This window comes from Trichoplusia ni, chromosome 12 (assembly GCF_003590095.1).
Source record: "Trichoplusia ni isolate ovarian cell line Hi5 chromosome 12, tn1, whole genome shotgun sequence".
In the NCBI taxonomy this organism is placed as follows: Eukaryota; Metazoa; Arthropoda; class Insecta; order Lepidoptera; family Noctuidae; genus Trichoplusia; species Trichoplusia ni.
Genome location: NC_039489.1, coordinates 4,039,757 through 4,055,213, shown reverse-complemented (window position 1 = coordinate 4,055,213; position 15,457 = coordinate 4,039,757). Strand labels below are relative to the sequence as shown.

At 35.0% G+C, this 15,457-nt stretch overlaps 1 protein-coding gene across 1 annotated transcript in view; it reads left to right on the top strand.

The window, feature by feature from the left end:
• Nucleotides 1–12,819, top strand: part of LOC113499727 (S phase cyclin A-associated protein in the endoplasmic reticulum) — a 63,509-nt gene extending 50,690 nt beyond the window's left edge. The window contains exons 19-22 of the mRNA XM_026880313.1: nucleotides 5,119–5,227; nucleotides 5,627–5,727; nucleotides 8,289–8,450; nucleotides 10,186–12,819. Of these exons, the coding sequence (XP_026736114.1) occupies nucleotides 5,119–5,227; nucleotides 5,627–5,727; nucleotides 8,289–8,450; nucleotides 10,186–10,287 (474 nt within the window). The 3' untranslated portion in view covers nucleotides 10,288–12,819. The remainder of the gene's footprint in view (nucleotides 1–5,118; nucleotides 5,228–5,626; nucleotides 5,728–8,288; nucleotides 8,451–10,185) is intronic.
• Nucleotides 12,820–15,457: the final 2,638 nt, after the last annotated feature.

Below are 15,457 nucleotides of genomic sequence, written 5' to 3'. Positions count from 1 at the left end.
CAAAACTCTGTATACTGAACAGTAAACGCAAACACAACGAAAACGGTAAGCAGTTTATCTGACATAAACCTCGGGATCTCACAACAAAGACGCACTGAACAAACAAACGTATAGGTTTACTGATCACACTGATGCCAGTCCGGACACTGGACGCACGCATATCCAGTAGCGCGGACATGTGTGACGCACACGCTGACAGACTTAGATGCACACATAGATACGCACTGCTGTTGTGTAGGTACAATCCTATGTTCTTTGGATAAAGGTAGTTAATTAAATGATTGACAAGAAAATGATTATCATGCTTAGTGGTCCAAATTAGCACCAATGGTTTTATTATGCGTGCGATTTGTCTTCGACTGAATATCTAAATGGCTTTGATAGTGATAGGATAAGGAATTCCAGTAAGATTAGTGTAACAGGAATCTCTTTGAAAGTATTCTGTAAAAAAGGTATAGTAAAGGCAAATCACAGTCTACAAGGACAAAAGTGAAAATATAACTAGCTGATCGATGCTAAACCTGTAGTGATCCACACCCTTTCTCCATAAGAGAAAGAAAATTTTCATACGTATTTAGAAAAAACATTTATTGAATTTGTAAATACACAAACCGAGAAATATGAGAATAAATTGTATCGACAACCAGCCAATACTGACATATCAATGCCGTGTCATCTGTCAGAGCTTGTCAACACGTCACAACGCATGACCGGCCATATTGACCCACAATAGTGACACGCGACTTGGTGGCAATTGAGATGGTACATTAGTTACGTGAGAGAAATATGTGGTTATGATCAGTCTCATTGTGAAACTACAAAGAAGTACATACATAAGATAATTTTTTTGGGAAAGCTGTCCAAAATTGACGGTTTCTCGAAATGGTTGGTGAAACTCGTTTTAAGATAGGATTGAATTTCATACATCCTTTACAATTTTGCATCCTTGTAAATTATCACTTGTAGTTTAATGTTCAAATAGCACAATCTATTAGTTAAATTTTTTTATTGTTCAGAAAAAAAACTGTTTCATAAACAGACTCCCTCACCACGTGAAGAACAGCTTTCTTCAAGAAGTATTATCTAAATGTACAATAACAATTTTTCTGGTAAAGTTAATAATTAATAATGTTTGCATGCGCGCTATAAAGGCAGAATATTATGTACTGTTCAACCTAATAATTTAACATCTTATGTATGCACTATATTCTTGCAAAAAGAATGAATTTGAATTTGAATTTGTAAAAACATCACCGTTTGTCCACAATTTTGTGTAAAAAAACCAAGGTGTGTACTTTTAAAAATTCCCAAACCCCTAACTCAAATCCCCACCAAACATCTAAATCTCTCTCAGAATGTCGGGCTTCATATCAACCTATTGCCATCGACGATATATACTTAAATCTACAATAAACTAACAAAACAAAAATATATCGTATCCCGCGATCCTCAAGTACGTTATATTGACAGACACAGGAGCTGCAGCTCTGTAAACAATTACTCGTAATGCAAGGCAAACAATTTGTTTAAACTATTGTTATGAGGGAGCTCTGGGGATTCGCCACGTGGCTTAGATGTTGCTCTGTTTGTGCTGGGACTGTTAGATCACTTGTGTTTAGGTTCCTATTTTGTAGATTGTAGGGTAGAAGCTGGACTAAGATTTTTTTAGTTCGATTGTCTCCTTTGTTGCTATCAAATACTGTTATTATACTGTCTGCGGCTATGCGTAAATGTTATCTACCTCGGCTAAATTAGTTAGGTAACATCAGCCGCTCACGCTTTGGCCCATTCTTGAAATTACCCAATCAAGATTAGTCATCATCATCAATATTTAATCGCGTGCACTTGTCGATGTAGCGAATTCTCTACTCTTTCACTTCCTCATATGTGGTCACTTCTGTATTTTTCTTCAGTTGGTCAATGTACTTCGTTCTTTGCTTTCCTCTCCCTCTTTGAGGCTCCATCTGTCCTCCTGTTACATAAGTAATCAATATCAGTCAGTGAAGTTAAATTCAGGTTATTTTAGAAGGTATAAAATTCAAATTCTACCTATCAAATGCTCGCAACACTGCAAAACTAACCTAATTATTTTACCCATGGATCGATCACTCCATTCACGATCCAAAACGTCACACGATTTCACGAAACGTGCATCAGTAATTAAATTCAGCAATAATTCGCGATCCATCCCCTTCGATCATCGCAATTCGAAGTGATTATACTAGGAATGACACGTGGCATCGTAACGAGCGCTTATGACCTGCATAGATGTGAACTGTTTATTTTCTGTATCACTTGTGTAAACGGAGTATCATCGTTTTCCCTGAAGGGTTGCGATTGAATTAGTGTTTGGAAATTGTGGTTTGTTTAGTTTAAGGCGGGAAATACACTAGGTCGTAGATATCCGAAGAAAAGTCTTCGGATATCTACGACCTAGTCTCCTTACTTTAATAACGTTAGCAGGACATGTCTGAAATACTTTTACTAATAAAATATTGCGTGATTAATATGAACGATATCTGTATGGGGATTGTCCCTTGGATACTATATTTCCTCTTATACAAAACTAGCATCTCTGTTTTAAGTACATTCATAAACTACTCCGATTTTGATTGAGCAGATGGGATCTAAGTATGTAGAACAAGGTATTAAATACAAAAAAATACGTTTATATTTGAATGGAACCTGTCGCAAAACGATTTCTGTTTATACTAAATAAAGATACACGAAAGCACGAAAACTTTTTTAAATATGTAAAAAGTTTAAAGAGTTTCATTAACCGATATTAGACTTAGTAACAGAAAACAGACGTCTATGTATGTCACTTGTATCTAACACTCAAACATTCCCCAAACAATTGTGCCTTCCTTCAACTGAGACGTTATTTGTTGAGGTCGCAAACATATTACCGTGTCGCGTGTCTCTTTGTGCTGTTACATACATATTGTTATGCGCTACTGTACCACTATGTTTGCAAACTTCAGTAGTACAATAGACTAATACCGTTGTAAGTGGAATTTTCTGTTGGTGATGATGATGTGTCGGTAACAGTTGTGGTGTTATGATGGAGGTCTCTTGAGCCGTGGTATTGACAAGTTATAATATACCATGCTTATGTACATATATTTTATTTAGTTTTCTGAGTAACTCATTCCCAGTCGTTGACTTTGTTTTATGTTATAGACAATTGCTAATTTTCTAGTTCAAGATCATATATGATGAGGATATAAAAGCTATTTAATGTATCCTCAACTACCGTGTCATTACAATAATGCGATGAGTGCATTCCTTTGATTCTCCACTCACGATAAACAGTGCCCTTCAACTTTACTGCAAATATATTTTATTCATACTCAAAAGAAGACCCCCAACAATAGACTAGGAAACCCGACTCCCGTCTCCCCTAAAAGCTTGTAGTGCGGTATTTATGTTTATATAGCTATCCATTGCCGGCCGTGCGTTGCTAATGGGCGGTCCCCTGAGGAGTCGCCGCGTAATCGATACGGCGCAACGACTGTTAATGGATTAGGTACCGCGCCCATATTCGATGCTCCTGATTTTACCGGCGGGAGTATAAGGTCGACTCACAGTTTAGTTTTTAAAATTATTCGTTATACTTGCGAGTAATAACAAGTAGCAGCATTGAGTTGCAGGTACAGTTTATTGCAAAATAAGTTAAATTAATAATAAGGACTATATGAATATACTTATTTTTACTATTTTGCGTGATTTCTTACGGGTTTTCAAAATGTCAAAGATAGGCTTCCAAGGTGATGTTACGGGATGTGATCAACAGAAGTCATCGTGGTGAAAAGTTTAAGAGCATCACTGAAAATTTTCTGAAAAGTCGAATATTGTGACATGAAATATCTGAAAGCAAGTTTCTCGGTAAATCAGGTTTATGTCAAGAAGTCGTCAATAACTGACTTGGGTACGTGAGTAAGACTAAAACTCAAAACAAGTTCAGAACGTCTTGTTCCAACAAAAAAGCCTCACAAATCTTTTTGATTTATTAATTAACTCTCTCTTTTCAATCCACTCGCTTCCCCCTTGGGCCGGCAGCCGGCGCGGCGTCCCAGCGGACTCCAAACTTTGATGTCCGCAAATGATGTGCTATGGGATTTGTGTTTGTAATGCTGAGCTAAGATAAACATCATTATTAGTTTATTACGCACATGGGGTATGACGAATGGGTGGCTTGTTTTAAAACCATTGTGGTTACTTTAATAGTATAATATAAATCATGGTTACTTCTACTCAGGACGAACTGTTCTGAAACATTTTTACAGCGTTGTGAAAGAATAGTTGCTTGATGTTCTCCATCTAGCTGTGCAAAGCTGTATTCAAAATAATGTTAACTTTAATTTCATGCGCTCGTAAAATATTTTCATTCAAATGAATTGAGGCTAGTTGGAATTGGAGAAAACATCAAAAGTTGTTTTTTTTTGTATTTTAGTGCAAAAAAAAGTTCTTCTTAAATAGCAAACATTAACTTCTGGTCTCAAATAAATCCTGCAACAAAATAAAACCAAAGTAAACTGGCCGTGACTAAAGTTGAGAAGTTAAACGAGGGATGACCCGGCAGCCAGCCAGCGATGAATCCGTGCGGTAAGTGCGCTGGTCACGCGAGCACTGATTGAGTTACCGAGATGCGTTGTGGACACGCGATCTTACTGCGATTAGCAGGAGGAGGTAGCCTGGAGGGTACATAATAAAGGAGTTTTGAAGCTACTGAGATTGGGTAACTTGGATTTGACTGAGGCTTTTGATTGAGTCAGTAAAGTGGACAAAAATAAGGTTGTGTTTCTTTTGTAACAATGTCTGGATCAACTTATTCTATTATATAATTGTAACGGCGGACTTGGTAGAATTTTCTGTCCTATTTAAGGTGACTTTAATTAATTTGAGCGACATTCTATCAATCTGGTAACTTACTTTTATACATTGCAATATTCTGCGATGCAAAAAGAAAACAAAATCAAATCTCTGAGTACAAATACGGATAACAATAATTCCTTTCGACGTTATTTTGTAATGTCTATTGTTTAAATGTTGCGTTCCTCCTTAACCTATAAATTATCAGCACTTCAAATTCCTAACTAACTGGTTTGTCAACAGGACGCTTTCGGCGAAGGTGGTTGGCCGTTGGAATTCAGGGCGGCGGTCGCCAGGCTCCTGTCGCAGCATGCGCCCAACGATAAGGAGGCGCCGCGGACCACCGCTCTGCGTAAGTCACAGATATAACTGTCGCACTGATTTAATGGGAACTGATCGGCTCGTACGGTGAAGGGATGGATGAGACGATTTGTGAGAATACGATGATAGTGGATGTGGCTAAAAAGTATTGTTTGGTTTACAAAGTTTTGGTAATTTACATTGACATTTAGGAATCGGTGTTTTGTTATGTTTTAACTATACTAAGTGTCAGGCCTATTTTGTTACCTGATGCCAGAACAAAAACTTATTTGGTTGTGCATTGGTAGCAGATGAATTAATTTTTAATAATCGTGGTAATATCAGGTTTATATTATTTTCACCACGAATTATCAGAATAAATAGAAAGGGAAGGAAAAAGATTTATCAGTATCACAGAGTTCGAGTATTAATGAAATTGTCTTGCTCACAGGTCTGAGCAACCAACGCTTGGATCAAACTCTCTCCGAGACCATGGTGTTGGATCTGATTGTTCTAGTCGGATTCGTGGTTGTCAACAATCCACAACTAAGGGTAAGTTTAATAATATTTATAATTCTATTATTGTTCCAGAAGAATATACTGAATCGAAACGTTTGTATTTCTAGTAAGCATAAAAAAATCTCCAGTAAGTTCAATTCAGCTAGTTCTTGTTTTCTTGGTCAGTAACCAATACAACGGCTTGTAAGTTCTGGTAAGCGTTTAAGGTTACATAATAGGAAGTTATAGTTAGAATAATATTAAAATCGCATTAGTGGTAGTAATAATATCACCTAATCTGTTATAACCTTTTGTTGGAATAATGTGACATTAAGATATTCCAACGTCTTCAAACTCCCATGGATGTCCGTTTTATTTGTCGGTTCTCATGCGGGCGACACCTGCCCAGTGCCGACGTAACACGTGTTCCGATCCATCGGGTAACGAATTACCATGTTGAAATGACCATTTTAATTGTTTCTTTACCAGGCTTTTGTTGTATATTGTGGTGTCCATTTTTTAAACTATTGATGAATATCCAATTATAATTAAGTGACACGTTACTAAATCCTTTCGTCTTTTTACTGCGTGAGCAAAGCGTTTGAAACCCTTCAATAATATTTTTGTAGATGCGTATTGTTTCTTCCACGTGTTTTTTAATAGGTGAATATAAACCTTTCATGTGAAACAATCGTGGACCTAACATGATAGACTGTCTTAACTTTACTTTGAGCTTTTGACTTTCTTTACTTCATTCATACCAGTTTTTTTTTTCAAAAAAAAATGAATCTCTAAATCTAAATTCCCTTGCTTAACTCCTGTTAAATAATTCCCTCGTCTTATTACATAACATTTACCGCTCAACGTTCTCACGGACACAGGTGCTCGCGGAACATCAAACGGGCTTGTCCAAGGAAGTCACTTTGGACCATTACTGAAATTTATACCAGTGTTTTTACTTACCTCATAATTGGTTTTATGGCTTAAAGGAAAGCCCGTTTTGTTGTGTAATAAATTTCACTTATTATTTAAAGGGTTTTAGACGAGTTTTGTCTTTGAGTTGGAAAACAAGTTTTCAGGGCAAAATTAGATTTTTGACAGAAGTTTATTTTAATTATGTTTTAATAAAGTCTACAAACAATTTCGTTTTAGATTAATAAATAAATAAAGAGTACATTTTTAAATTTGTTGTTTGGGTTTCTTTTTGTTTATAAATGCTTTAATAGTTAAAGTTCGATGAATTCTGTTTTAAAAATACATGTCCGGCTGCGATTTCAAGGCTCATAATTCAAATATTTCAAGTCTTCGTGCTTTGCGACAATTGGATGGAACCTAGATAAGAATGCCAATACAATAACGTATTGAATGAAATAATCTTGACTTAACCATTGCTGACTCAGTGTCAAATTATATTTTCATTCAATTATTAATGGCTTCTCCGTTGTAAATGTAACCATCAAAATCAAAATTGGTAATAAAAAAGAGCTTATGCACATTCGAAGGCCCTAGAAATCAATTTCCAATTTCATTAAAATGTTATGTGTTGAAACAAATATTTACTTTGCTTGGTTATCTTACTTTTTACAAGAACCTAAAGTTACCACGGTCCACGGTAGTAAACGTTACCTGTTTGACCTCTGAATAAATTATATTATCGTTGACTTGTCTCTCTAGTTGTCTGCAAAGACACAGGTGGACAGGCCACGCACTTGTTCAGGAAATGTACGCACCCCATTATCATAATTGATGTCCGTATTTTTCATTTCTTTTTAATTGGTTTTATGGCTTCTAGCTATGTTTGTTTAATGTTATTCTTTAAGGTAATGGACGTCGCGCCATTTTGGTTAATATCATCAAGTGTGTGTGTGTTTTTTTATTAAAATTCGGGATTTTAATTTCTCTCTGTTTGCTTAATTAGATATTTAGTTCGTAACCTATGAAAGCCACACTATGAATCTAAATGCCAATAAAAAAGTTTTTATTGTTTGGAAATGCGATCTTATTCTCGTAAGTGTGACCAAAAAACTAATAAAACATATTAGTTGGAAAACCAAAAGTGCTTTCAAAGATAATAAATAACAATATTGAGTTGTACTTGTGTGAGTTGACATTAAATTAGAATTAGTAGTCACAGGTGTCCGGAAAGGCATCAGATGGTCAAGATAGGCCATCGCACATTACACTCCAATTTATTCTGCTCAACCGTTTGTTCGTTGCTCATAATTGATTTGATGGTTTGTCCTTTTTCGAGGGAGAGTTCATTTGGTCGATTTATACTTTCAGTCACTGTTAAAGCCTTATAGGTCCTGTCAGGATATAAGCAGGGTATAATTGGCCAAACGTATAAAAAAGAGTAACAAGCATACCTAAACGACTTCAAGTGAAAAGTTGCCCTGATACTTCTAAAATTTTCTCGTTTGCGTACGGTCGTAAAACAATTTGTAGACTTGATAAACAACATTGTAGTACTAATTAGAGTTTTGACTATTATACTTAAACGTTATGTCATTATGTCTTAGCCGTTCTACTCGTAATGATCGTAATATGACTGTTATCACAGCGTCGTCCTTAAATACGCTTGTTAGATCCATCTTCACATTGAAAATATTATTCAGGAGACCATCTGCGACGGTTGGGGCGTGATCAAGACCCTCTGCACTCTCCCCGCCAACTGGCTCGTCAACAAGCTGCACAGCCACGCTCTCCTGCCGACGCTCGTCGCTCTGTCGGATTTGCCGACTGCAGCCGCCGCTATAGCTTCCGAACTTAGCATGGAGGTGAGTACCTATTACTTATACATCATGATGTTATTGCCAAGAACTCATTATCACCACCCCCCAAATGTCGAAACATTTGTCAGCTTCATCTAGCAATGGAGCACTCATGTTACAACATTTTGTCTAAGACAATGTTTATATGCATCCAAAAAAATTAAATGCGATCTTAACTTCGGCTTGATAGCTAAAGTTGAGCATAAAGATAATTAAATAACATGGTTAGAACTCACCTTAGAATCCATGCTCGCTGAAAATAATTTAAGCAAAAATAAAAGCCATTAAATTATAGAAATCTCAAACAACTCGATCATAGGCAAAACATTAAACAAATATTTACCAATTATCGTAACTTTACAACTAAAAACAAATTTACCATGCACGAGCCACTCCGCGTAATAGCGAAACTCGGCGGAACACAATTTGTACGTTTGAATATTTGATGAAATTACACTTGTAGCTTGTAACTCGCTGGACGCAGCTGCGCTTCCTACTTTATTTGCTAAAACTTGATATACAGTTATAAAGGACAGAAGGTCTACTCCTAACAAATCCCAAAAGAAAAGTAAGATGTCCAAACCGTGAAGGTTAAAGTTTCAGTCATAGCAAATCGCATTAGTTCGATGGTGGTTTAGATCTAAGAAAAACTAAAAGCCAGATTACTTCTAGCCAGTTTTATAACTATCGGATAACAGATAACCTAAGTATAAATGAATTTTCAAATCGATCTTAAATGGAAATAGGTAATGTTCTATCATTCCCCAGGAATAAGTGTATGAATACTCGTGTTTATTTGTTACAACTGATATTAAATGGAGTGGGTTTTAGAATTTAGATAAGATATCACATAAGCGCCTCCATCAAGGTATAATCTAGCTGCAAATACTATTGCTTGTGTAGTGTTAGTCCCATCACGAGTGTCGGATACTGGCTTTTGAAGATGCTAATCTGTTGTCATAAAATATAAAAGTGTAATATGGCATTTTGTTGAAAATAATATGAATATGAAATCGTCTGTTAATAAAATAATCATTATAACCTTTAGGTGCGGCATTGAGTATAAACTAAGACCTAATATTACCCAGTAAAGCAATTCTAATTTAATAACTGTTCACAAAACGTAAGATTGACTTTTTCTCATCGTCATTCATTCAAATTGTTTTTAGTAAACACTATACAAGTATACCCCTTGCATACATTGTGATCTTTCTTTGTATTTATTTTGACCATGCAGTTCGACCAGGTGTGACTATTCTTTACGACTGTTCTCTGATAAACCGTATTATGTTAATATTGTCTACGATGTCAGTTATCTTATCCTCAACATGCATCATCTATGTTATTTTTACAGCAACGCCATGTTTATTTACAAAGCTACTTACAATTAAGTAAATTTTAGGGTATTTGAGAAATGTTGTTCATAAAAGTTTTAATTTCTTTGATTTTTTTCATTTCATTGATCCAACTAAGAATAGAAAACTTTACGAGACTTTATGTTGGTACTTTAATATGAAACTTATTATTTTCCCTTCTTATCCTTAAATTCCCCACTACTGGGCAAAACCCTCCATTCTGTTCTTTGTTCGTAGACAATCTTATGAAACTCAGAAAAGAGCGTTCAATAATGATTAATTTCGAAAATGTATAAAAAGCTCGTTTCCGTTCTACCTTAGTGCCCACTGGAAAATAAAATTCTAACTTTTACAACAAATATTGACGTCCAAATTTCGTTTAACAGATGCTCGACGAATACATGGAAAGCCCCGAAGCTCAAGAAGTGAAACTAGTACAGGTGATTAAGCAGGGACGAGGGAAGAAGGCGAAGAAGTTATGTTGTTAAGTGGACTGAGATACATTAGTAGAGGCCTACGTTAGTATTAGACTTTCTGGTGTTGATGTTTCTCTCATAACTAACTGGGAGCCTGCAACCATATCTTTAAGTAAGTGCGAAAGAGATGCCGCTCTACGTCGGTAAGTGCGTCGTCTTGCTTCCACAACAGAAGTCTTACTTAAATGCTTGGTGGTAGGCTTTCTACTCAATCAATAGGGTGAAGGTACTGCTAATCAATAGAGATTTGTGTGTAATTGTCCATTTGTTGAATGTTGATTTTGTTTTGTTGATGATTCGTGTGATTTCGTAGAGCATGTGGTTTTAAATGGTTTCTTTCATTGCATTTGAATGCTGTCACAAATGAAAGTATATTGACAGCTACAGGGTGGTATACTACTGTAGTTGGATGATCTTTCAGCTTCATAAGTTTAACTCAATCAAGAATTCTAAATGTCTAGTTTATTTTCAAAGCTTTTTTGTTATTGATTTTAAGTGTTTCTTTTCTTTGTCCATTTTCATCGATTGCTTCTCATACATTCAGGGTATGTTAACTCCCTATTGTGCCATTCATGTCTGTGCCAATTCTTGCTATTTTCATCTTTGCTTTACCGTTATTTTTTCTTTATTTTTCTGTCTGTAGTGTAGTTGACTACTTCTGATAAAGTACAAGATATTACACTTACTTTATCAATCTGTTTTATTAAGTTTCACTCCATAATCTTTTAATATACTCTTGTTACCTACTCAACAATGCAATGATTATTTAGTCATGTACGCATGGTGTCTGTTTTATCATTGTTTTAATTCTCTTAATATTATCATTCATTCCATTCTCTTACTTTAAGCGCACAATGACATAACAAACGCGCATTTATCATATACTCATTAAGCTTAAATACATCATTAAAACAAACTAGTCAAATACCTTTTACTTATAACTAAAATATCAGTATTTTAGTGTTAGTGAACTCGGTTGATTAGCATTACCAGTTTCTAGTGTATGCACGGCCGTGACGGCAACACCCGACAAATTTTAATAAAAAAAAACCATGTTAGTCTTAGCTTTTACTAAAACAATATAGATCGGTCTATGGTGTTATAGTAAGCGATAGACTTTATAGTTGATATATTGTACACTTTTTGATGTGAGTCTATTTATCTATTTTTCTATGGTTGTAGACTAGAACTAGACAGAAACAAATTGTATTTCAACAAACTTTGTTACGCATTGGATTTATACGGGCGGAGGTTTCGAAGCGTGGACGTAAATCCATTATATTTTCTTTGGTATTAGTTAGTTAGTTAATGTAAAGGAATTTGGTTAGTGATATTATTTACTTAACATTCTTTGTGTACTCGTTGTGTTCTTGTTGTATGCTAGTCAATGTCTGGACTCGTTCCAGTTGTTATGACTCACTGCTTAACTTATTATTATTGTTGTCAGCTATTGTTTTAAAACTATACTTAATATCACTCAATGTATAGTTAAAAGAATAAATTAAATTTTTGTTTTTACTTTATTGGTTTCTTCTTCAAATATTAGTTTTCGAGGTTCTTTTTCGTACTTAGGAATTGTAATAATTGAATTTAAGAAATCTCGTAATAAAAAGATATGCTAGGTTTATTTTTTTTACTTAATAGTTGTTTATTTATTTATCTAAGATCTTATACAGATATCAATTTTAACGATCCTTTTACGATATATAATTTACGACCACGATTATAAACCTCTGCTGTTACTTAACAAAATTATTCTCTGTAAAATTACTTCATAGGAATGAGGAGAAAGGTAAATGTGTGTGCTAATAGAGTGCCTTGAGGGACACTCTTGTTGAATGTTTGAACCACGGTAATATAGCGTCTATGTATAATGCCAGTTCGGAATGCTGTGATAAAGAAATGAAAGGAATTTATTCCTCGTAAGAATAAAACGATTTTGTAAAACTTAAAACGGTGAAAAATGAATGTCAATGCTTTGAAATGCTTATGTCAGTTCGACATCTAATGTTTTTATCTATTTTCCGATTTTATTTTTTGTGATAAATTTCTTTTACTAACAGCCCGTTTGCATGTATTATGATGGTTGAGTTACACAATATAATATACTTCGCTTGACCATTGTAAGGGATTCGTAAACTTTTATTATTATACTTCACTATCTTTCAAAATACATGTAAAATTTCTGCTGGTCACTTGTAGTGAGTACTATAATGTTACCCTCAGTAGTCTTATATCATTGTATGTAAAGCTCAAGGATATTGGCATTAAGAAACTATCCAGTAATAGGTATAAATGGTGTGTAACTGCAAGGGACCGGTACAGTTTACGGGTTCATATCCGATGCAAACGGGCCGGGATCTGTGATTTTATATATTATGTTTTAAATTATAGAATTTCACTTGCAAATGTAATATATGATTTTTTTACATTTAGTTAACTACACGTGTTTAGTCTAATGTATTTTATCTGTGATTCCTTTTGTTTAGCGTAACTTCGTGTAACTCATGTGTACGTGGAAAATAAATATTTGTGTAACAATGATTTTTTGGGTTTTCTTGTATTGGCTTGACCTAGTTGTGTCTTTATCTTGCAGCGAATATGATAATTGGTTAACCCTTCTACAGTTAGATTCCAGATTTTTGTGGTATGTATGTTTTTGAAAATTGTTTTTGCTCGGTATGTAACATAATATTTAATATTATTTTCCTTAACCTATGGTGTCTCACTTATAGCCAATCTCCTTCCTCAAATCCTTCTCCGATTTCCTATCCCGCTCCATAATCTTATTACAAATCCCTACTATAAATCATTACACTTGAAGGATCTTTTCTCAATTAACAAATTGTTGTAATTCTATTAACCTACACAGCTTTCATATTTCAGCTAGCAGGATCTTGTCCTTTGACGTCAGCGTATGTCTCTACATTACTCTAAAAATAAAATCCATTTAAAACAGACACGCGCTCACACCGTTTATTTTTAACATCAATTTATGAATGAGCTGCATTTGTTTTGATCGTTACTTGTTATATTGTGTTCCAATGTTCGGAGCACTTAGAAAGCTTTTTAAATTTATCGGTGGATGTATTTACGTGGCTGTGAGTTGTGAGTGATGATGGCTGATCGAGTTGGGTGTGACGCTCGCTTCCTATGTGAGGGTGGTCTGTCACTTGTTGCCGGATAGAATGGTTTCATATGTTTTGTAAACGGGAACTGGTGTGGGTCTTATCATAATGTTTGTGGTTTTGTAATTATCAATTTATGTGTCTGTAACCTTTTCCCGGCTATACAGTTCGTCAGGTCTTAACATTTAGGCTGATGATTCCAGCAAGGTCATAAGTTACCTTTTGGCTCGAACTCTCTTTTAGCGGCTTACATAAAGAATGTAATTATTATTCTCACGGTTCCGGTTCGCGTCTTAAAATCATGAAATTCGCACAATGAAATTCTCACCTTTATTCAAACTAGAAAGAAGTCTTTAAGAAAACAATTATTCCAACCACTGACTTAACCTCTTAAATCTAAAACCAAATTGCAATGTAAGTTTCTCCCCACTTTGAATCATTATGCATACACGAACGCCTCTCAATGATGCAGGATTTTGTAAAAATGATGTATGATAGCGATCAATTGAATGGAAAAATACTTCCGGAGGCGACTGAGGGTTGGGTTTGTTCCACTTCGCATTTTTTTTTAAAGAAGAATCTGCCACCTAACGATGTCACGGTAAGATTTTAAAACTAACCGAGTGGCGTTACTGAATAGAAACTGTATTAATAAGATAGAGAGCATTAAATGGCGTCATGTATGAAACTATGCAGATTATGTTAAATTATGGTATACTATATTTTGTACGAGAAACTGTAATAGGATCACACTGCGCAAATGTCTGATAGCCTTCTGAACGTCTATGAATTATACATATTTTATTCACTTTCGTGATCTGCAAAAGTTAAAAAATAACATAACATCTACTAAAGAAAGACTTGAACTTTTCAATCAATTCAGCCTATAGAGATCCACTGCTGGACATAAAACACCTAAGTTGCCTCAATTCAGCTTCTCGATGTTCCTGCTGGACATAGTCGACACTCAAGCTGCGTCACAACACCCGCCTTTTCCATTCTCTCAGCCTTTTCAGGACACCAGTCCATCGTCCTGAGGACGTTCTACACTACGTTTGCTAAACGCATTATAGTGTGATAATCTTATAACATTTTCGCTAGTCTACAGACACAAATACTAAGTCAGTGGGATTCTTATCAGCAGTGATCAACAAGTCTGGCAGTCTCCACAATGATCACGCGAGCTCTGATATGTTTCAAATTGTTTCAGTCACCGCATAGGACATACGTCACGCCTGCACTTTATAGCAAAAGGCATGGAGACACCTCATCCTTAATTATTATGTGCCTAAAAATAAACTATTTATTTAGGTGAATATGTGTTGATTTCCATCATTTCAAGACGAGCAAAAAAAATGTTTTTTGGAGTTGACAGCGTCAGTTTATTCAAGCAATGTTGTATCTAGTTGTAAGCAAAACTATTGTTTAACAACTTTGTTTTTTTGAACGGAAAAAAAAATCTTCGAATCATTAATTGCGGGCTTCATCCAACAACCTCAAGTCATGTAACTGAAGTGTCAATTACTTACCTGTTCCGAAAATAATAATAGTAAAGCGAAAGTTATGAGAGTCAATCCATGATTAGTAGCAGGTATATTTATAAATTTGAATGTTTACATCCTGAAACAATACTTTCAGCTCACGGTTTACTAAAATAAATCAAGATGGCCACGAAGTTGTATTTATATTGTCTAATGGACTTTTATTATTGTTTACATTTGTGTTTATATATTGAGCCTTGAAATTGATTTATGAATTAATACAAGGAAGAAAGCATGTATGGGGTCATGTCTTTTTCAAAAATACTTAAAAGTGTATTAAAACAATTAAATGATGCAACGGTTTACTCATATATTTATCCGGATAGTCCGACTAGTTCCGGAGCCAACTGGAGTCCTTAATCATGAGCTGACGCGGCTGCGTGCTATTAAAACCGTTGCATCATTCAATAATAAATCATCCTTACAAATAGTTATTAAAACAAAAATAGTTACAAATACTGAAACCGTCCCGTAACATTATAATAACAATAGCAAAATCTCATAATAATTTAA